This window comes from Petaurus breviceps, unplaced genomic scaffold, assembly GCF_028583685.1.
Source record: "Petaurus breviceps papuanus isolate PSGF00001 unplaced genomic scaffold, PetGlider_PUasm1.0 140, whole genome shotgun sequence".
Lineage (NCBI taxonomy): Eukaryota > Metazoa > Chordata > Mammalia > Diprotodontia > Petauridae > Petaurus > Petaurus breviceps.
Window position 1 is genome coordinate 19680871 of NW_027185698.1, and position 24598 is coordinate 19705468.

A 24598-nucleotide genomic window follows, 5' to 3' on the forward strand; every position below is an offset into this window, starting at 1 on the left:
CGTATCGTACCTATGCTTTCTTGAATTTCTCAATCTTAGAATTTAGAGCCATGTTAGTCTTACCTTTCTTTTCTCAGTTCTGTCGTGAATTCTCAGATGGAAATAAGCTGCCCCTACTCTTTGGGTTCCATTTTATTTCAGCAACCAGCTTCTCCCTGTTAGTCAAAGGATCTAGAATAGCAGTTTCCTTATTTCTTCATGCTTTAAAGTATGTAGTTATCAATGTAATCCTGAAATTTATGAGTTGTGTTTTTTATTCCTCTTAAAAGAGAAATAGTCTTGAAAAATTTGAATTTGATTTTCCTTTGTAGATGAAAAACTCTCTTGAACTATCCACATATTCTTTGTTTGAGGTTGAAGTTCTGAAGTTTGACTTGTTTTTTGATAGGTTAAATTTGTCTCTCTCTGATATCCTATTATCTTGATCTGTAACTCGCCCTCTATTTCTAAGGAATTTTGGAAGTTTAGATCATTTAGGAAATTTACTTAGGTACTAGATCATTTAATTTTATCAAGTTCTTTTGGGAGACGTGTGATCCAACATTGTCTCTTCAGATTAATTTACCATGAATAGGATTCTTCCAGTGTTGTCTTTTGATTCTGTTGGGACAAATACTCTTTTTTATGTTTGAATTATAAATCAGCATTTCTCACATCTAGAGTAGCTGTTGTTTTAGAGAGATTTTCTGTCCTAAGATCTAAGTTGTCTACTTACCTGGTTTAAATTTAAAAAAAAATTCTTCTTTGATAACTAATTTTGGGTATTCTGTCCATTCTTATTTCTAAGTTTGATTCTCTCGGGAATCATTCCGGTGTTTCTTTCTATTTCTTTCCATTTTTCTTTTCTTTTTTTTTTTTTTGGTTGGAGTCATCCTGTTGGTATTGCTTATTGCTCTTTCAGGGATTTTTGAGGCTGTCCTTCACCATATAATATTTATTCATTTCGTTTTAATCTTTTCTAGATTGTTTACTCATTTTCCTATCTTTATCAGTGTAGCACCAATGCAATAGTCACAGTGCTAACGATCACTATAAATATACTTGCATAGTGCTTAATTGCAAAATATATCATATTCTCCATATAGAAGACAGAAGCAAAACATTTATTCAAACACCAGAAAACCAAATCCCCAAACCAGTAAGCCAAATTCCATCATAGTAGCAAAGAAGTTAATAATCCACAACAACACATAGAACCACACCATACTTTACCCTTCCCACAAACCAATATTTATTCAGAAGCCTGATTGAATCACTGGGATGGGTCCTCTTCTCCTCCCAGTCTAGCTAGCTCTGACTTCCAGCTTCCTGTAGGCTCTGCTCCATCCTTCAGTAAACTTATTCTTACCACAGGCTCCATGTGACTACATTCAGCCTATTAGGGGTCAGAGTACATTTTCAAAGCAGGGAAGGTCTTCAAATTCTCTTAGGCTTATTAAGGGGTAGGGAAGATCTTCAAATACCCATTACCATTACACAGGTGACTTATTTGAATTAGGGCTGGATTTTTACCCAACCTTTTACTTTGCCTTATTGCCAACAGCCACTTGTATTTGAGATATGAGATATCATTGTAGACTTGTACTGGTGAATTCCCTTGCCCCAACCTCCACTACTACATGCTTTCTGCTATTTATACTTCACTAAGTTTAATATGTTTGTCTACTTGTTGATATTGGGTTATATGTTCAAGAAGTGGCTACTTTTATTTATTATCTTTTATGTTAATCTTGACTCCTAGAATAGATACAGCCAGTGTTCTGGGTCAGACTTGAATCAGGCCAGTTGGATGGTTTAGGCTCAGGCTTTGAACAATATGTGACTGTTTCATCAGTAGCATGGAAAGGATACTCAGTATAACTCTGTTTCAGGTAGATGCAACAGTCTTTATCTATATGGAAATGTGCCTGATACAGAATAGAATATTGACTAATATAGCAGTCTGAGGGGCACTAACTTCTTGTGGGCTTGCCCTTTTGTGCCTTAAATGACTTGGGAAGCTGTGTGAAAGGCTTGCATCCCAGACCAATCAATTTGTAGGGACAGCTTTTAGGGGAATAAAACAAAACAACTAATTCAGCCTATATGGGAGGGACCCTGTATTCCTATCACACAAAGCAGGTTCAAAGTAATTTCTAAATTATCTTAGTTAATATTTGTTATTTGTCAAGTATTTTTCCCTTTTCTAGTAATGAACAGAGTCTCTATGGATCTGCCCAGAACAAAAAGTTAATACTTATGTTGTCTAATTTATTTCATGCAACATCTATTAAATTGCTACTATGTGCAAGATGCTATATACTAGGCACCGAGGACATAGATATGACACAGGCCCTGTTTTTGAAGCAGTTAGAGACTTCCTCACAGTTACATAGCTCCACAAACCACAATTTTGAGTCCAGGTGTTTTTGTATCCAACTCAATATGTTAATTGTATATTCCACTTAATTCCATTTATTTCATTGCTTTGTAGTGCCAGTTTTACAGTACCCACAATCATGATAAAGACTGTGACTATAAATATCACTTTATGTTCAATTACAAAATATAACAGATTCTCCAGGTAGAGGACAGAACTGAAACATTTATTTAGACACCCGAAAACTGAATCCCAAAACCAGTAAGCCGATTCCATCATAGTACCAAAGATATTAAGAAGCCATAATAACACTGAGAGCCACAGCATCCTTTATTCTTCCCACAAAACAGTACAAGATCAATATTTACTCACAAACCTCTCTATCTTCGTTGCCTGAGCCTCTCTCCCATCATCTCTCTGGCTCTGATTCTTAGCTTCCTGTGGGCTCTGCTTCTCTTCAGCAAACTCCTCCTACCACAGTCAGCTTATTAGGGGACAGAGTTTATCTTCACAGCAGGGAAGCTTCCTTTGGGCTCTGCTGCACCCTTCAGCAGATTCCCTCCATGACAGGCTCCATGTGACTACATTTAGCCTCTTAGACGGCAGAGTTTACTTTTTTTTTTTCCAAATGCTTTATTAACTTCTGATTTACGTCATTCATTTCTGCCAGATTTTGAGTTACAAATTTTCTCCCCGTTTTTCCCCTACCTACTGCCCCAAAATAGCAGTGGTTCCACAGGATATCCCCTCCTCCAATCTGCTCTCTCCCATATTTTCTCCCATACCCCTTTTGATTTTTCCAGGGGATTTCTATGCCCCAGTGCCTGTATATTTTATTTCCCAATTACATGTAAAATAGTATTAATAATAGTATACTATATATATATATGTTTAAAAATTTGATTTTAAAACTTTGAATTCCAGATTCATTCCCTTCCTCCCTTGTCACCCACCCTTACTAGGAAGATAAGCAGTTCAGTATAGGTTGTACATGTGTGGTTAATGTAAAACAATAACATAGTAGATATATTGTAAAAGACTGACTATATTTCCCTCCCCCCATCCCACCTCCCACTTGTCTGTTCGCTACTTTGATCCCGTCCCTTTTCAAAAGTGGGTGCTTCCAACATCCCTCCCCCCCAGCCTGCCCTCCCTTCCATCATCCCCCCTCTCATCCCCTTCCCCCCTACTTTCCTGTAGGGTGAGATACCCTATTTAGTGTGTATTTTATTCCCTCCTCAAGCCAAATTCAATGGGAATAAGGTCGACATATTCCCTTTTTCTTCCTATTCTTCCCCTCTATTGTAACCATTTTCCCTTGTGTCTTCTGTATGTCATAGTTTACCCCATTCTGTCTCTCCCCATCTCCTCTCATTATATTCCTCTCTCACCTCTTAATTTCACCTTTTAAGTATCATCCCTTCCTGTTAAATTGGTCCTGTGCCCTCTATCTATGTGTACCTGTAAACATATATACACACATTCGCATATGTATTCATATGCCAATATACCCTCATATATAGACATATATATATATATATGTATATATATATATATATTTCTATTCCCTGCAACTACTGAGAATGGTTTCATAAGTTACAATTATTGTTTTTCCATGTAGGAATGTTAATAGTTCAACTTTGATAAGTTCCTTATGATTTCTTTTCCCTGTTTACCTTCTCATGCTTTTCTTGCTTCTTGTATCTGAATGTCAAATTTTCTATTCAACTCTGGTTTTCTCAACAAGAATGCTTGAAACTCCTTTATTGCACTGAATGACCATATTTTCCCCTGAAACATGATAATCAGTTTTGCTGTGTAGGTGACTCTTGGTTTTTATCCCAGCTCCTTTGACTTCCAGCATATCATATTCCAAGCCCTTTGATCCCTCAGTGTAGAAGCTGCCAGATCCCGGGTGATCCTGATTGTATTTCCACAATATTCAAATTGTTTCATCCTGGCTGCTTGTAATATTCTCTCCTTAATCTGGAAATTCTGGAACCTGGCTATAATATTCCTAGGAGTTTTCTTTTTGGGATCTTTTTCAGGAGGCGATCAGTGGATTCTTTCAACCTCTATTTTGCCCTCTGGTTCTAAAACATCAGGGCAGTTTTCTTTGAGAACTTCCTGGAGGATGATTTCTAGGATCTTACTTTGCTCATGGCTTTCAGGTAGTCCAATAATTTTTAAATTATCTCTCCTGGATCTATTTTCCAGGTCAGTGGTTTTTCCCATGAGATATTTCACCTTGCCTTCTATTCTTTCATTTTTTTGAATCTGTTTAACAGCATCTTGATTTCTCATAAAGTCATTAGCTTCTATTTGCTCCAATCTAATTCTGAAGCAATGATTCTCCTTATTGAGCTTTTGAGATTCTTTTTCCATCTGGCAAATTTGGCTTTTTCAGGCATTCTTCTCCTCATTGCCTTTTTGAGCCTCTTTTGCCATTTAAGTTAGTCTATTTTTTAAAGTGTTATTTTCCTCAGTCAGGCTGTTTACTCTCATTTCATAATTTTCTTGCATCCTTCTTATTTCTCTTCCCAATTTTTCCTCCACTTCTCTTTTCTGTTTCTTAAGGTCCTCTATGGCCTGTAACCAGCTTGTATTTTCCTTTGAAGCTTTTGGGACAGGAGTTCTGACTTCACTGTCTTCCTCCTGTTCCATGCTTTGCTGCTTTGTGTCCCCAAAATAGGAGTCTAATGTTGGAATCTTCTGTCTGCTTTGTTTCCTTTGCCTGGTCATGTTGCCCCTCAGTCACTTGACCCCTGGGCTTTTTGCCACAGTAAGACTTTGCCACCAGACAGGGGAGCTTTTGTCCCAAACTCTGGGGTTTTCTCAGCTGCCGGAGGTATTACATGGGTCCCCTCTCTGAGGCCTCCACAGGCACTGGTAAACTAGACACACACCCCAGGACCTCCACCCTAGACTACAATCCAGATCCAAGCAGGTTAAAGCAAGAGCCATTACCCCTCAGACTGGTGCTTGGTCCCCCTACAGTCTGCAGGCCAGGGACTGAAGCTGCCACGTGGCACTGGCTGGCTGTGCCAGGACCTCAGCATCTTCTCTCCCCAGGGGCAAAAGCCACACACTCCCACTTACTGGGTCCCAAAGTCCAGACTGCACTGACCTCTCACTTTGTCCTTCACATCTATGTGTTGATAAATCTGGAAATGGCCACAGCTGCTGCTGATCTGGAATCCCTCCAGCAGGTGGCTGGTCAGGCCTGCCCTGGGGCTAAAGACTTGGTGTGGGTCTGGGCCTGGCTCCCAGAGCGCTGCTCTGGTGATTCCTGCCGGCCTGCCGGGTTGTCCTCAGCGGGAGGTTAGCTTCTCTGTGTCATTTTTTGGGTTCTGCAGCTCCAAAGTTTGTCTAGAGTCCCTTTTTTACATGGATTGGGGAAGGTAGAAGCTGGAGCTGAAGGGAGGTCCTGTTTCTATTCTGCTATCTTGACTCCACCCCCCAGAATTTACTTTCAAAGCAGGGAAGGTCTTCAAATTAATCCCCTAGGTCTTTTAAGAGGTAGGGAAGGTCTTCAAATTCCCATTCCCATTACATACTTTCTAACCAAAACCAAATTTTTTTCTAGATTATCTTAAATTTTCCTTTTTGTCAGCAGACTCTAGAAATTCTGTTGTAGATTGTGATGGTGGTATTTACATCTACTGTCTGTTACTTGGGAAGTTCAGGCTCATGGATTGCTTGAGCTTAGGAGTTCTGAGTTTCAGTGGGCTCAGGCTATTGGATATCTGTCCTAAGTCCAGCACCATTACAGTAAATCTCTAGATGGGGGTCGAGGGGACCAGGCTGCCAAAGAGGCAGGGCAAAGTGGCTCAGGTCGGAAATAGAAGGTGAAAGTTCCTGTGCCAGTCAGAGCCATTAAGCTTATGGGTGCCAGTGTACTTCCAGCTTGGAGAAGAGAGACTTTACTTCCTCCTTTACTACTAACCTATCTATTCTTTTGGGCACAGATTAGAATTTATTCTGTTTAGAAATATTAAAATAAGTATAACATATAGATTTAGAAGAAGTATAGCCAAAGTGACTTTTTCCTTTGTTCTTATATTTAGTTCTAAAATGGCTATTATTTGTTGTCATAGTGCTTGATTTTCTTCATCTCTACCCTTGTTATGTAAATTTCTTCTAATCTTTTGCCCTAAAATCTCCAGGTGGCCTAGAACATTGGCAGGCATTACTGCCTACCTACTGTGTACTCGTAACACGGCCGGCAGTGGTATTTATCCTGGAAACCCACAGGATGAGAGAAAAGCTTGGCGCAAATGTGACAGAGGGGGCTTTTGGGCAGAAGATGACTATTCCCGATGCCAGTATGCAAATGATGTCACCCGAGTTCTGTACATGTTTAATCAGGTAACTGATGTATTTTTCATTAAAGTTTATGGAACATTTTTGTCTGATTGGTAACTGATGTATTTTTCATTAAAGTTTATGGAACGTTTTCATCCAATTGAAATAAATAAGAATTTCTTCTTCAAATGAGTATCTGGTACTTATAATCTAGTTTTACAAAAATCATTTCAGTCAGACTTTTATTCTCACTGATCTTCATATATAATATGTAGTAAACTTTAGCACCCTTCTTGAAGTACTTATGCTTTTCATCTCTGCTCCTAAAATTCTTAGCTTCCTTTAAAGCTCAGCTCAAATTGCACCTTGTGCCTGACTCTCTATGCCCCCCTACCAGTGCCTTCTGTCCAAAATTACTTCTTGGTAATTTGTTTGTGTATGAGTTACAGAGGGACACATGTCATCTGTGGTGCTAAGTAAGCTGCAGAGACTGTTTCCTCTGGTTTTGTTTGTTAACATATCTAAAGCAAGGATTGGCTTATGGCAGTTACTTAACAAAATTTCATTGATAGGTGAAACTAATAATAATGAAACTTTGATGAAAAAAATTTGTTTTCTTTACGCCTGGGCCTCAATTATATTTTTTGGGTCAGGTTCCAACAATTTAGCTTAGTTTAGCTAAGTATATGCTGTTCATAGACAAGTTGATCTTTTTTTTTTTTCGTCGAATGGGGTTTAATGTTAGTTACAGCGAGGGAGAGCATCAAGATATTTTATATATCTTTCCATATACATACACACCGGTTATTGTTATAAAGAGCTTGTTCTTGAGCATGCTGGGCAGAGGTGAGGGATGTGTTAGAATACTCCAGGCCCATGTTGCCTGAAACCTATTTTGGCATTGGCCATTTGTTTATTTTTAATCTTTTATTTATTTAGTTTTAGTTTTAGTTTTCAACATTCTTTTCCACAAGATTTTGAGTTATAAATTTTCTCCCTGTCTTTCCCTTATCTCCCCACCACAAGATAGCAAGCCTACTGAGTACCCCTTCCCCCAATCTGCCCTCTCTTATATCATCCCTCATCCCTTACCCCCCTAACTTTCTAGTAGGGCAAGATGGGTTTCTATACCTCAGTGCCTATATATCCTATTTCCCAGTTGCGTGTAAAAAAACAATTTAAAAAAACCTTTTTTTATCTTTTGTTTTTTAAACTTTGATTTCCAGATTCTTTCCCTTCTCTCTTTTCCCACCCCCACTGGGAAGACAAGCAATTCAACATAGGTTGTATATGTGTAGTTATGCAAAACGTTTCCATAGCAGCTTGTGAAAGAATAGATGTATTTCCCACCATCTTATCTCACCCCCCCTGACTTATTCTATTTTCTGATTTGACGCTGTCCCTTTTCAAAAGTGTTTGTTGCTTCTAACTACCATCTCCCCCAATCTACCGTCCCTTCTATCATCCCCTTTCTTATCCCATTCCCCCTACTTTCCTGTAGGGTAAGATACCCAATTGAGTGTGTATGTGTATTATTCCCTCCTTAAGCCAAATTCAATGAGAGTAAGGTTGACCCATTCCCTTTCACCTTCCTGCTCTTCCCTTCCATTGTAACAGTCTTCTTTTGCCTCTTTTATATGAGATAATTTTCCCTATTCTATCTTTCCCTTTTTCCTTCTCCCATTATATTCCTCTCTCATCTTTTAATTTTATTTTTTAGATATCATTCCTTCCTATTCAACTGATCCTGTACCCTCTGTCTATGTATATATGTATGTACACACATATACACACACTCACGTATGTATTTATACACTCATACACCATCCTATACATACATCCATATATATGTATACATATATATTCCCTTCAACTATCCTTATACTGAGAAAAGTCTCATGAGTTACAATTATCATTTTTTCCATGTAGGAATGTAAATAATTCAACTTTAATAAGTTCCTTATGATTTCTTTTTCCTGTTTACCTTCTCTTGCTTCATGTATTTGGAAGTCAGATTTTCTGTTTAGCTCTGGTTTTTTCATCAAGAATACTTGAAAGTTTTCTATTTCATTGAATTACCATATTTTCCCCTGAAGCATTATACTCAGTTTTGCTGGGTTCATGATTCTTGGTTTTAATCCTAGCTACTTTGACCTCAGGAATATCATATTCCAAGCCTTTCAATCCTGTAATGTAGAAGCTGCTAGATCTTGTGTTATCCTGATTGTGTTTCCACAATTATCAAATTGTTTCTTCCTGACAGCTTGTAATATTTTCTCCTTGACCTGGGAACTCTGGAATCTGGCTGTGATATTCCTAGGAGTTTTCTTTTTGGGATCTTTTTCAAGAGGCGATTGGTGAATTCTTTCAATTTCTATTTTACCTTCTGCTTCTAGAATATCAGGGCAATTTTCTTTGAGAATTTCTTGAAGGATGATTTCTAGGTTCTTTTTTTGATCATGGCTTTCAGGTAGCACAATAATTTTAAAATTATCTCTCCTGGATCTATTTTCCAGGTCAGTGGTTTTTCCAATGAGATATTTCACATTGCCTTATATTTTTTCATTTTTTATAGTATCTTGATTTCTCCTAAAGTCATTAGCTTCCAATTGCTCCAGTCTAATTTCGAAGGAGTTATTTTCTTCAGTGACTTTTTGAAATTCTATTTCCATCTGGCAAATTCAGCTTTTTAAAGCATTCTTCTCCTCATTGGCTTTTTGGGCCTCTTTTGTCATTTGAGTTAGTCTATTTTTTAAGCTGTAATTTTCTTCAGTATTTTTTTGGGTCTCCTTTATCAGGCTGTTGAATTGCTTTTCATGATTTTCTTGCATCATTCTCATTCCTCTTCCCAATTTTTCCTCCAGTTCTCTTACTTGATTTTAAAAATCCTTCTTGAGCTCCTCCATGGCCTGGAACCAATTCATATTTTTCTTAGAAGCTTTTGATGCAGAATTTTTGACTTTGTTGTCTTCTTCTGGTTCCGTGTTTTGATCTTTTTTGTCCCCAAAAGAGGACTCTGATCTGATTGTACTTCCTCTGCTTGCTCATCTTTCCAGTCAATTACTTGACTTTTGAGCTCTTTGCCAAGGTATAACTCTGCTTCTAGAGTGGAGAGAGCTGTGTCGCAGATTGCTGGGGTTTTCACAAATGTTGTCAGAGGTGTGAGGAGGGTGCCGTCTCTACAGCCACCACAAGCTCTGGCACACTGCCACTTCTCACCCCAGGAGCACCACCTAAGGCTGTGAGCCAGATCCAAGAAAGTCAAAGCAAGAACGATTACCCTCTGAATGATTGTTTGGTCCCCCTATGATTTGCAGGCCAGGAGCTCTGGAAGGCAGTTATGTGGCAGTAGCTTCAGCTGCTGCGCCTCCGCTGCTTATTGCCCTGGGGACAGGGCCCAGACCTTGCTCTTCTTTACTCAATTCCAACAGATTTCCCTACTGATCTTTTACTTTCTCTTTGGCATTTATGCGTTGGGAAGTCCGGTGATTCACTCTCCTAAAGTTTGCTTTGACCAGTTTGTGCTACTGGTTGGGGCCGCCCCGGGTCTGGGCCTGCATGGCTCACGTGGGACTGTTCTTGGCTCTCAGCTTGGTGTGATAGACCCTTCCTATTGGCTTTCCAGGCTGCCTTCAGCAGGAAATTTGTTTTTCTCTGTAAGTTTGTGGGTTCTGTAGCTCTAAAATTTGTTTAGAGTCAGATTTTATAGGTATTGGAGGTGGTTGGTGAGGGAGCTCAACAAGTTCCTGCTTTTACTCTGCCATCTTGCCTTCGCCCCTGAAGTTGATCTTTCTGCTGAGTAAAATCTCAAGACATTAGTTCATCCAGTTCCTTTGTAGTGGATGATAAACTTTCTGCATAAAAGAACACAAATATTTTTCATTCTGTGTGAAAATTTTGAATGTCTGCCTTGGATATTTTTCTCTCTCAAGTTAAATGCTTTCTAACCATAAAATTCCCAAATGTTCAAATGCAGTTATAACTGAGTGGATTCAACAATTTTAAAATAAATATAATTTGAGTAGTGCATGGGTCTTTTTGCCATGGACCTATTTTGAAATTATTTCAGGCTGCCATGATAAATGTGAAATCCTATCACACATAAATACAACATAGTGTGCAACATTTTAGTCAGAAAAGTAAGGAAAAGTTGATCTCATTTGCCCTTCAACAAATTATTCAATAGGTTTGGTTTAATTTTGCTCTATGACCTTAGGTGTTAACTTTTTTTTTAAACTTTTTTAAGCTTTTAACTTTAAACTTTTCTCAAATTTATCTTTTCTATTCCCATTGCCTGAATCTTTTTTCAGGCTCCTATTATCTTTCTTCCCTATTTTTTTTTTTTTTTTTGGGAGAAGGGAAAGCAGGGCAGTTGGGATTAAGTGACTTGCCCGAGGTCACACGGCTAGTTAGTGTTAAGTGTCTGATGCTGGATTTGAACTCAGGTCCTTCTGATTTCAGGGCCAGTGCTCTATTCACTATGCCACCTAGCCACCCCTCTTATTATCTTTCTTTTGGTTTTTGCAGTACTCTTGTAATTGATTTTTTTGTTGCTACCAACACAAACCTTTCTTCTTGGCACCTCCAGATTAATATCCCTAAAATGCTTCTTTGATTTTCTTGTCTCCATACCTCAAAAACAGTCAGTGAGTCTCCATTATCTACAATATAAAGTTAAAATTCCTTAGTCTGACATTCAGGTCCTTACTTTATCTTTCTAGACTTTTATTTCTTAAAAGATCTTTATACACTAATAAAATTATTTATTATTTCATTCCCTCCCACGTATCTTCTAGCTTCTGATTTCTATGTCATTGCTTATATAATTTTTATTTTTAAGACTATCCTTCCCATACCTGACAACAGAAGAGCCTATCTGTCTTCATGGCCCAGCTCAAATGTCATACCCTCTATGACAACTTGCCATAACCCCAAGAAAACATTCCTTTGGAGAGACTTTGTTTCTAGATTATAAATCATTAGGTTATTATGTCTGGAGTTTGCATGATTCTCATCCCATTAAGGCCCTGATAAGAGCTCGTATCTAACTAAGGCAGACTTGAAGGATTCCTGCTCTAAAATAGATGAAGTTCCTGCCTTTGTAAATACAGATCCCTTTACAACTGGGATGGGGTGTTTAGTAAGTCCTGAAGAGAAAGCTTCTCTTGCCAACAGGCCTTCATCTATACAGCATGTTCTCAGGAAAGAAAAAAAATCTACCTTTTATCCCTGACTTATGCACAATCTTTCCCTTTCTACCCTCTATTACCTTTTCTAGTCTCAACTATATTGTTTATCACACATACCTAAAGGAGTTTGTTAAAGCTAGCTGGAAGATCCAGTTGTTAAATTTCATTGTGAGCATTTACATTTTAGAAATCTGCAAACTACAAATCAGTGCTTGATGTATCATTTTGCTGCTTGTCTAGGCTTAAGAAAATGATGGAGCAAATGTTAATAATGCAGATTAAACTTAGAAGTATGTTGTGTTTGTTGTTAAACATTTACCATCATACCTCTGCATATTTCTCAGTTCATTCATTTGCCATGGATTGATTTACACCTACATTTTTCTTCATGCAGTCTTTCTGTTCTTCTAAGAAGTCCCTGACTTGATTCTTGACTACCTTGCCCCACTGGGATTGCCTGTCCTTGGCTCATGTTTTCTTCTTCTTCACTGAAAAATATCCTTGTCTCTAACTTAGCCAGCCAGCAACTAGTAAGCCAGTCTCAATATTTATTCTCCATTCATCAATGACACCTTTTGTGCCTGTCCTAGCCTTTACTTTGCTGGAGGAAGAATCCCTATGTCTTCTCTAGGACATACTCTTGGTTAATCCTGTCATGAAACTCATTCCCTTACTGTTAAAAGGATTTCTTCTTTTCTGAAATCCTGTACACTTGGTTTGCATTGCTCATTAGGTACTAATTCTGCCTTGTTTTATAGTTCTTATATGCTTATAAGTGCCTTGGTATGAAGGACTATTTATATTTAATTTTTCCTATTTATATAGCATTAAGACCAATTCCCAAGAGATAGGCTGAAGAATTTGAAGAATTTTCAAAAGAAAAATTCCAGTCAGTAACTGGCTACATGAAAATATGTTCCCAAATCACTAATTGTATATAATATGCAAATTAAACTCTTTTTTTTTTACAGTGTAGTTAGCAAAGATAACAAAAAATGGAAACAGTTGATATTAGATTGTTGGAAAACAGATATGTTGACAATACATTGTTAATTGGGTTGTGAAGTGCCTAACTTTTCTATATTTCAATTTGGACATGCTCATGAAAAATGAATAAGCTATCTATATCCTTTGACCCAATGATCCCGTTGTGGACATGTCAAGTTAAAGTCAAGTCAAAGACAGAAAATAAATTTCCAGTTCCTGTTAAGATAGTGATAGCAGTATTCTTTGTGGTTGTAAAAAAAAAATTGAGTCACCATCAGTTGGGAAATGTCTTAAACAAACTTAATACTAAATTATATTAATAATAGAATATTATTATGAAATAGAAATGATAGATATAAGGAATTCAGAGAAACTGAAAAGATTAATGTGAACTGTTGCTGAAAATAAGTTGAACTAATAGAGCAGTATGCACACTGACTATAAGGATATGAATGAAAAGATCACGAAGAGAAAGTTATATCCTGAGTAATTGAAAAACCAATGAAAGTTTCCAGAGAGCAGATGATGAAGTATATCTTCGTTCATAGGTACTTAAGTAGGTGGGACTCCTACGATAAAATTTTGTATACAACAGATTGGTTTGCTATATTGGATATTTTTACTTAGTTCCTTTTCTTTGTCCCAATGGAAGGTTCATTTGAGAGGAAGTGGAGAAATAACTATGATGTAAAGGCAAAAGGCATCACTAAAACAGATTTTAAAAACAAAAAGCTATTTTTTTTTATTTTCCAGAGGTTCAGGATACTAACCTTATTTATCCTACATGTGTAAAGCTATTGATCATGGTAAGTAAGTTATAAAGTGTTTTCTTGTAGTGTCTTTTTTGGAGCTGAAAGACAAGAACTGAAAGTTGTTTTAATGCTGCAGTAGTGTTTTTCTTGTTTTTCTTGAGTAGCTAAATATATTATTTGCTTCTTATTTAGATGCCCCTCAATCTTACCAATGCTGTGGCTACGGCTAGGCAGCTTTTGGCTTACACTGTGGAGGCAGCAAATTTCTCTGACAAAATGGATGTTTTATTTGTGGCTGAAATGATAGAAAAATTTGGAAGATTCACCAAAGAGGAAAAATCAAAAGAGGTATTTTCCTAGTTCAACTATATAAAAATAGAAATGAGAAATATAGCACTTCACAATTTGAAACTTCCTTTTCACATAGCTATTAATTTTGTTACTATTTTTTAAATTAATGTTGTATTAATTTTGAATTTGAACAGGTAGTAGACTTTTAATTCCAAGGTCTTCCTTTTGAGGAAATGTCAAACGTATCATAGTGAACTGATTTTGAAAGCTGTTTTGACTCCCCAACCAACAAGACACCCCATCATTGTCATGGAAGAAGCCAGTAGTGTAGCCACACTGCCTATACCCAAACACTAGAGAACCAAGACTTTGTTCTCATGAGAATCTGTCTCCTGTCAGTTGTTTTCTTATGTGCCCTAATATAGATTCTGGGAATTGAAAATATATGGTACATTACATAACGTTGTAAAATCCCTTGAAGAAAGGAATCCTATCTAAGGAGGTTTTTGAAATTCCAACTCATGTTCCCATAAAGACAGTTTAAAAAACCATGGGGGAACTTTCTCAATTTTGAAAGTATGTGATTTTAATGGGATCATTTTAATATTGTTCTATACTCATCAAAATAATATATTTTTTTAAAACAAGCTCCAGGTACAGAGATGGAGTTTAGAAGTTCCTTAGAAGTAACTGGAGACTGTTTTCCCTAAATTCAAGGATCTTATTTTTCTGTATTCCTAAAGATGTTATCTAGATCATATCCTACAAATTTGAAATCCATTGATGCTGTTATCCAGGACGCCCAAAGTATCAAAATTTTTAGATGTTGGAAGACTTCATACAAATAGTTTGCAAATAACTACAAATGATCCTAGAGCTTTAGAATTTTAGAGTTAGAAAGAACTTAAAGGGATACCTGGAAGGTTTCAGATTTCATCATTATAGGAAACTTCAAGAATGTAACTTCTTTCATCAAGACCAATAAACAGCCTACCTAAGCCCTAAGGAATTGTCCAAGGAACATAGAGATGACATTCTTTTCCAGAGATTCTGTGCTAATAAATGACAGACATATGGGGAATAGAACATATGGGGAGTTTTTCTAATTTCAAGACCCGGGACACTCTATTCATGAAGCCACTTTTCCTCTGAAAGGAAACTGGGTGATAATCTATTCAGTCTTCTCATTTTACAGGTGTGGACATTAAGGATGGGCCCAAAAACGTTAAGTGATTTGATCTAGGTCACAAAACTAATTAATTAATGGTAGAATTTGTCCTAGGTCAAAATTTCCTAACTCTTGTTGTCTAGCCCATGTTTCTCTCTTGTGACTACAAGGTTTCATGAGAGATTTTGTCAGTGCTTTGCTAAAATCTAGGTAAATTAATTATATTTCTAGCATTTTTCTGGTATATAACAATCTAGTAACCCAGTCTCAAAAAGGAAATGAGATTAGCCTGGTATGACATTCTTAATGAAGTCATGCTGGTTCTTTTGATCATCATTTCCTTTTCTCAGTATTTAGTCACCTTTTAAAGTTGTAGAATTTTGCCAGCGTCAAGTTCAGCATCCTATAATTAGCAAATTCCATCCTCCTGTCCTTACCCCCTCACACTTTAAAAAACAAACAAACACAACTGGACACAATTTTGCCTTCCTCCAGTTTTGTGGTACTTCTCACATTCTCTGCCATCTTTCAAAGATCACTACTTTACTATCACATCTGTCAGTTTCTTCAGTCTCCTAAGTGGTTTGTATGGGATGTTGATTTAGGTACGCTGTTATTTTCTTCTTTCTTTAAAAGTTTTAAAAGCTTTTTGTTATATCCTTTTTGTTTTTATGTCACCTGTATTTCCTCATGTCCCCACAAGCACCAGAGCCATCTGTTATGACAAAGAACTTTGATAAAAAGAGAAAGAAAACAAATCAAGAAAAGTGATTAACATAAAAAAATGACACTGTATGTAGGGTTCCACACCCATAAATCAGCTGTGTAATGGTGTGGGAGGAGGTGTCTTCTCATATATTTTCTTGGGGTCTAGCTTGTTCATTTTTCCCCCAAGGCTGGGTTTCCTCATCTTGCCTAGGCTGGCAGTGAAGAACCTATTCCCAGGCTCACCATGTTGACACAGATCATTGTGGAGACACCTGATTGGCATGGTTCACTGTAGTTCAGAACTGACTGAGGCAATGAGTGGGCGCCACCACACGAAGTCAAGCTTATTCTATGTAATTTTGCATCGTTCATTTTTGATGGTTTGGAGGTTATTACAACTAGGTGACATAGTGGATAAAAGTGTTGGACACAAAATCAAGAATATCAGCGTTCAAACCCTTCTTCATGTGCTTACTAGCTGTATAACACTAGGCAAGTCACTTAATCTCAGCCTCAATTTCTTCATCTTTAAAATGGGGATGTTAATAGCACCCATCTTACAGTATTGTTGTAATGTTCGAATTGAGATAGCATGTTTGCAAACCTTAAAACTCTATATAAAAGCTGTTATTCTTAAACATTCACATTATTAATAGTCACTGTTCTTTTCATATAAATCCGTTTTGCATCTGTTCATATAAGTCTTTTCACGCGTCTTTGTATGCATTATTTTCATTGTTTCTTATGATGTAGTGGTATTACATTATATTCATGTGCTTCGACAAGTTTAGCTATTTTCCAGTCTTCTTACCTGACAAACTATATTTTTTCATTCTCTTTGAATGGACTTTATTTTTGGTCCCAAAAGAATGTCACTTCGCTTTTTCTGAGTTTCCCACAAATATTTTACTTATTTATCCTTCTTTTCTTTCTTTTTCCTGAATTTGAGACAGGTGTTTCATGTCTTGTTTATCCTTTTCCCTCTGGACTTCCTCACATCAGTATTTGATAGGCAGTGCTACTTGTCCTTATCACTTGTCTGCATGTTCCTTTTTACTTTTTCAGAGCCACATTCAAGGAATCTGGTTCCTTGTTTTGAGGTCATAATTATGAGGTTGTATTATGATGTCATATACCCTTACTTTCATTAGGATCTCTAGTTTATCTTGCTTGTTCCCTATACTTTGTTTATTTGTTGATAGACATCTAAAAATATGCTTTCTTGATGATTTAATTTTTAGTGTTTTTTTTTTAAATTGTCAATTACTAGCTTATATGTAGGCATTTTTTTTTGTTTCTTGATTAGATTCTTTAGACTGCTGAAAAACATATTTTCAATAACCTTGTTAAGTTGCATGATATCTGCTCTGTATTATACATTGGTCCAGAAATCCATATTATGTTTCAAATACCATCTCTTTTTTTTTCTCATCTCAAACTCTTTATTAGTTTGAAAGGAATGCCACACTGAATTGGAAGCCCCCCCCCCCCAAAAAAAAAAGCGTGATTCAGAATTATTTTTGAAAATTATTAAAGATTCACCTAAAGATGGTTCATTTTGTTCTGCTTTTTGAAAAAATGCCTTTCAGTTTTTAATTTTTGTTTTTGGTTAATTACAAATACCATCTCCTTAAGTAGCTGTTCACTTCCCAACTCTCCTTTTCTCTTCAGAACCTGATGTCTTCAAAAGAGAACTGTGAAAATGCTTCAGTTTCTTGTTAAAGCCTTCATATTCCTTTCTACATTCAGTTTTTTGCTGGATCCTATGCTAGGCAATAGGGATACAGATATAGTAACTGACAAAGTCTTTACTTGAAAAGAGCTGGCATTCTAATAAGGAAGAAAGCAGATCTTTCTGTTTGTCTGTTATAAGTGTTGAATTGACATAGAGTTGCCTTGGTGGTTCTGTCTCAGTCAGCAAAAGTATACCAATTGCAGTATCTGAGCCAGGATGGAATAGTAAAGTGAGCACTGGATTAAAAATCAGATGACTGTATTTAAGACCTATCTCTGTTATTTATAAGTGACCAAGTCACTGAACCTCACATACTAAAGAGAGATAATAATATCTGCCTTGCCTACCTCACATGGTTATTGTGGGCATCAGATGTGCTAATATGTTAATGTACTTTTTAAACCATTAAAAAATGTAGATATCCATGCTATCTGTTTCATTCCCGTTAGGAAGTCTGAAAACCAAATAATCATTGACATAAGAAATTAAAAGGAAATCTAAAAATGAATTAGGTCTTAGTGGCCCAAACTTCACTAGAAAACATAGATAATTGCTGTAGAAAGTTTTTCAGGTTATGTAGTAATTGTTTTAATAACATTGATAAAATATAGCTGCTAACCATTCAGAAATTCAGTAAACATTAAGAACCTCACCTTTTTGGGGATAAATGAAGAGGTTAAGTAGGGCATAGTCTTTGCCTTCATCGAGCTCATGGTGTAGGAGTAGAATATCATAAACATACAGATGCATATATATATGTATATGTGTGTATATGTATATATGTATATGTGTATTTGTATTAGTGGAAAAAATACTAGAGTCATGGGGCGGCCAGTTAGCACAGTGAGTAAGAGCACTGGCTCCAGTGTTGGGATGACCTGGGGATCGAATCCTGGGCTCAGACACTTAGCATCCACCCAGAAACACCTGGCCGTGTAACCTTGAGCAAGTTACTTAACCCCAATTGCTTAGGGGCGGCCAGGTGGCTCAGCGAGTAAGAGCACCGGCTCCAGTGTCGGCATGACCTGGGTATCGAATCCAGGCTCAGATACTTAGTACCACTCCCAGAAATAACTGGCCATGTAACCTTGAGCAAGCTACTTAGCCCCAATTGCTTTAAAAAAAAAAAATACTAGAGTCAGAGAAGCTATGTAAGAGAAAGGGCCAATTGTAAGAGACATTTTGGAAGCAAAATCAGAAAAGTTTGGCAACTGATGGGATATGGGGTGCATGAGGAGTTGAAGATAATGCTAGTGTAATGAACACAAAAGACTAGAAGAGTGGTGGTACCTTTGAAAGAATGAGAAAGTTTAAAAAAGGGTGAGTGTTTAGGAGAAAGATAATGAGTTCTGTTTTGGATTTATTGAATTTGAGATTTCTCTAGGATATCCAGTTTGAAATTCACAATAAGAAACTGGTGATAAGGAACTAAAACTTAAGCAATAGACTAGAACTAGATATATAGAACTGTATGTATCTATGTAGAAATAATTATTAAATCCATGGGAAAAGATAAGGTGAGAGTTGAGAGAAGAATAGGGGACCGTAGAGTCTCAGGGAGCTCACACAATTGGGAAGTATGGCTATAATGAACCAACAAATGAAAGTGATTTAATGCTCTTTTCTCCAATAGATAGTTTCCTGCACATTTAATAGAGTCAAACTGACACCTCATATGAATAGGGTTTCAAGAATACATAGTTCTGGGACAGAATGAAGATAGCAGAGAGAAGGCAAGGATGCCTCCTGAGCTCTCCACTAACCCCTCAAAACAACTTTAATACTTCAGAAAAAATTCTGGAGTGACAGAACTCACAAAAGGATGGAGTAAAACAGCTTTCCAGCTCAAGAGGACTTAGAAGATTGGCAGAAAAGGTTTGTTGCACTTGGGTGAGAGTGATGCGCCCCCAGCAAACCATCAGTAAACTTTGGAGGCATCTAAATTAGTGGCAGCAGTGGTGGTTTCTAGACCTCTTTGCCCATAGTAGGTGTGGGGTTCAGACAACTGCTCAGGAGGAGATTACATAGACCCCTGTTCAGGTGCCAGGGGCAGTGCTACCGTGTTTCCCCGATAATAAGACACTGTCTTATTATTTTTTTGGACAGAAAAACACCAGAGGGCTTATTTTAATGAACATTGACAGCAATTTTAATAAACAGGTAAATGTGAACAAAAAAATGTACCTTTATTCAATAAGCAAATCACTGGGGAAGAATAGGATGATGCGCTCACTGCTGCAGCTCTGCTTGGATGCAGCTCGGAGCACGGTGTGCGTTTCACCTGGGGGGGGGGGACGGTGCATACAGAGGGTACCGTAATGTAGTGTGTAGCACAGGGGATCACCTTCACTACAGTAGCAATCTCAATAGGGCTTATTTTCGGGGGAGGGCTTATTTTAGGGGAATCTTACACAGTAAAGGGAGGGCTTATTTTCGGGATAGGTCTTATTATCAGGGAAACACGGTATGTTGCATTGCCCACGTTTGGATGTGGGTCACAGTCCTAGGGCTTAAGACCCAGGGTGAGGAGCACTAGCACACCAGAACTTGAAACCACAGGGGAGTTGGAAGCCTGGTCACAGTTTTTGGGTGGAAAAGAGTGCTTGTGGTTGCTCACAGACCAGGGCACAGGCCAGGAAGAGTCATAAACTTATCTCTCACCAGATCACACCACCCTGGAATAACTGAATATTTAGAGGTCCTCAAAATTATCCCTGAAATCAGCTGCACAAAAAGCCTGAAGCTTTGGATAGTTCATCTACTTTGGAAGCAAATCCCTACTTTAGCACAGAGTTAAAAGACAAGAAATAAGCTGTAAAAATGAACAAACAGCAGAAAAAGATCCTGAGTATAGAAAGTTACTATGGTGGCAGGGAAGACCAAAACACGCAGTCAGAAGAAGGCAATAAAATCAAAGCTCTTACATCCAAGAAAAATATAAATTGGCTCCAGGCCACAGAAGAACTCCAGAAGGAATTTTAAAAAATTAAGTAAGAGAGGTAGAGGAAAAATTGGAAAGAAAAATGAGTGATGCAAGAAAATCATGAAAAAAGAATCAGCAGCTTGGTAAAGGAAACACACATGAAATACTGAAGAAGATAGCACCTTGAAGAGAATAGGTCAGGTGGTGAAAAGAGGTGCAAAAATCCAATGAAGAGAATGCTTTAAATGCTTTAAAAAAGCAGAATTGGTCAAATGGAAAAAGATATAAAAAATATACAGAATTTCACTGAAGAGACGAACTCCTTAAAAAGCAGACTTGACTGAATGGAAAAAAGAGGTACAAAACCTCATAGAAGAAAACAATTCCTTGGGGAGACAGCCAAGATGATGGAGTAAAGGTAGGGACTAACCTGGGTTCTCCCTTAAATCCCTCCTAATACCTTTTAATAATGACTCTAAACAAATTCTAGAGTGGCAGAACCCACAAAAAAGATGGAGTGAAACCATCCAGCCCAAGACCACTTAGAAGTGTGGCAGGAAAGGTCTGTTCTACCAGGGTGAGAAAGGAGTCCAATTTAACACAGACCACACCAGCGCACACTGAACCAAGCAAACCAAGAGCAGGCCTTGGGGTGACTGAATCACTGACAGCAGTGGTGATTTCCAGACCTCTAAGCCCACCAAAGGAGGATCAAGCAGGACATCAGCAGGAGATTTACAGGGGTCGCTTTCATGGTGATGGTACCAGGGGCAGGACTTTCTATACTTGGATCCTGGGTCTTAGTCTGGTGAGAGGAGGAACACTAGCACAGCAGAATGTGTGGCCTCAGGGGAGCAGGGACCCCAGTCACAGTTTCAGGGCAGAAAAGAGTGCTTGTGATATATTGTGATACATGCTTGTGATAAGAGTGCTTACAAACCAGTGCACAGTACAGGAGAGTAGTCAGCACACCTCTACATAGACCGTATCACCTTGGAAGAGGCAAAAACTAACAGGTCCCCAGAATTACTTCTGAAAAATAGCTACAGAAAAACTTCCTGAAGCTTGGGACACCAATCATCTCCTAAAAGAGATCCAAAAGCGAAAATTCCCAAGAATATTATGGCCAAATTCCCTATCTCCAAGATCAAGGAGAAAATATTGCAAACTGCCCAAAAGAATTGTGGAAGCACAGTCAGGATAACACAAGATTTAGCAGCTTCCACATTAAAGGCTCAGAGGGCCTGGAATATGATATTTCAGGGGGTGAAAGAGCTAGGATTACAACCAAGAATCACCTGCCTACCAAAACAATATAATCTGAATTTCAGGGGGAAAAATGGATATTTAGTGAAGTAGAGGACTTTCAAGCATTCCTGATGAAAAGACCAGAGCTGAATAGAATATTTGACTTTCAAATACAAGACTCAAGAGAAACATAAAAAAGGTATTCTCATTGGAACTGACTCAAAGAGGGAATAACATACACACTCACTTTTGTACAGAAATATATCTCACTTTACAGGAAAGTAGGAGAGGAAGGAAATAAGAGAAAGTGGGTGTGGGGAGGGTAGAGAAGGGGAGGCAGTAGTCAGAAGCAAAAAGGATAGAGAATAGGATAAAGGGAGAGAGATAGTGTGGAGGGAAGTACACAATTAGTGCAAAAAATTTTACAGCAAGTTTTTCAGATAAAGGCCTTATTTCTCATATATAGAGAATTTCATAAAATTCTTAAAGATAAGAGCAGTTTCCCAATTGAGAAATGGTTGAAGGATACAAACAGGTAATTTTCAGAAGTAATCAAAGCTATCTATAGTTATATAAAAATGCTCTAAATCAGTATTGATTAGAAAAAATGCAAACTAAAACAGTTCTGAGGTACCATCCCACACTTATGAGGTTGACTAATATGACAGAAAAGTAAATGACAAATGTTGGAAGGGATGTGGGAAAATTAAGACACTAATGTACTATTGATGGAGTTGTGAACTGATTCAGCCATTCTAGAGAACAATTTGAAATTGTGCACACATGTCTTTTGACCCAGCAATACTACTACTAGTTCTGTATCCGAAAGAAATAAAAAACAAAAAGAAAAGGATCTATATGTGTAAAAATATTTATAGTAGCTCTTTTAGTGGTGGCAAAGAATTGGAATTTTAGGGGATGCCCATTAATTGAGGGATGACTGAACAACTGGTGGTATGTGATTGTGATGGAATGCTATTGTGCTATAAAAAATAACAAGTAGGAGGCTGTCAGAAAAACCTGGAAAGATAAGTGAAATAAGTTGAACCAGAAGAACATTATATATAATCACAGCAGAATTGTGTGATGATCAACTGTGAATGACTTGACTATTCTCAGCACTGCAGTGATCCAAGACAGTACTGAAGGACTTAATGATGGAAAATGCTATCCATCTCCAGAGAAAGTACTGATGGAGTCTGAATGCAGATCAAAGTATATTTTTCTTTACTTTCTTCATTTTAATTGTTTGTTTTTTCTGTTTTCCTTCACAACATGGCTAACATGGAAATATGTTTTGCATGCCTGCATATGTATAACCTGTATCAGTTTACTTGTGCCTTCTCAGTGATGGGGTAGGAGAGCGAGGGAATTTGGAACTCAAAAAATTTTTAAATGAGCAATAAAAATGTTTTCATATGTCATTGGGGAAAAATAAAATATCACATTGAAAATTAAAAAAAATATTTAGTAGTTGTATACACAGACAAAAATCGACTGGATAGATCATTACATAGCTGATGAAACAGGTAGAATTGAGGCATATAGCCTTAGGTCTATTCAAGAAGGAGGGCGTATTAGAGTAGTGTGGTCTGGTTTGGTTAAAAGTAATAAACATGATTGTAGTGAACATTTCTGGAGTTTTAATCTTGACTTTGTTTCTTGTCTCTCTTCACTTCTTGCTGGCAATAAGAGCATTCTCCTCCTGACACTGTTGAAACTAACTTTTCTTCCATTCTGGTGACCCAGGAATAAGGACCCAGTTCCTTGACTGGGTTTTGATATCTGGGCTGGATCTCTGCAATTTGACTCAATAGAAGGAAGTACTTACTGCTCTGGCCTCTTTAATTGTCCTGGATCTTCCTCTGATCTTACTTTGAGCCAAGAGTCCTGTCTCCCCTTTGCCCTTTCTCTATTTCTTTCTCCCTCTAGGCTCACACAGGTATTAGTTATAATTCATTGTAATACTTTTTATAGGAATAATTATGTGCCTTTTATTTTCAGAATTATTATCTTCTTAAAAAATTTTTTGGTACTGTCTTATTTTTAAAGGAGTCATTTTTGATCAGTGTGTCTGTTTTTGGATAGATTAACCTAATTTAATTGTCTCTTATTATTTAGTATTCTCAGTTATAAAGGAATTATTTTTTTATCAGTGTGTATATTATTGTATAAGTAGGTTGACCTAATACTTGATTTGTGTATTAGTTAATGAATTATTATTTCTCATATAGTCTGTGCTAATAGTTCCAACTAAATATTTTTAAGCAAAAATGAGTAATTATTTCTCAGGCTTTTTCCGACCATGGCCTAAAGTTTGTAAGAGTCCTTACAAAGCATGCCCAATAGCTAATGGAAGTTGAGGGTTTCCCTTCTTTTATAAGGATGGTTGACAGAAGATCTGTGAAAGGTTTTTTTTTTTGCTTTTTGGAGGGGCAACTGGGGTTAAGTGACTTGCCCAAGGTCACACAGCTAGTAAATGTTAAGTGTCTGAGGCCAGATTTGAACTCAGGTACTCCTGACTTCAGGGCCGGTGCTCTATTTGCTGTGCCGCCTAGCTGCTCCTGTGAAAGTTTTTTTTATAGAGAAAGTAGTAGGTGCCACTAACAATGTAAACGTTATTCAGACACACAAGTCAGAAACAGCTTTAATTCAAAACACATTTAAATGCTTGTTGTATGTGGGAATACATAACTAACAATGAAATAGCCCCTTACCTCAAAGAGCTTACATTCTGTGGTAGCATACAATGAAAATACAGATTACTACGGTGAGAGGAGGACTGGTAAGTGGTGCCTGGAAAATAGTAAGCACTTAGCAAATGGTTGTGGGTTGAGACAGATATCAAAGAGTTCTAGGAATGATTGGGGAATGAGAGAGTGCTGATTTCTGGGCACATGAGGGATTCTGCCCACCTAAGAGGAGCCTTAAAA

The 24598-nt window shown here is 37.5% G+C and overlaps 1 protein-coding gene across 3 annotated transcripts in view; it reads left to right on the forward strand.

Moving 5' to 3' along the window:
* Nucleotides 1-24598, forward strand: part of ADGRA3 (adhesion G protein-coupled receptor A3) — a 154558-nt gene that overhangs the window by 63510 nt on the left and 66450 nt on the right. For all 3 annotated transcript variants that reach the window (XM_069069086.1, XM_069069087.1, XM_069069088.1), the window contains 2 exons: nucleotides 6526-6727; nucleotides 13785-13940. In XM_069069086.1, the coding sequence (XP_068925187.1) occupies nucleotides 6526-6727; nucleotides 13785-13940 (358 nt within the window). The remainder of the gene's footprint in view (nucleotides 1-6525; nucleotides 6728-13784; nucleotides 13941-24598) is intronic.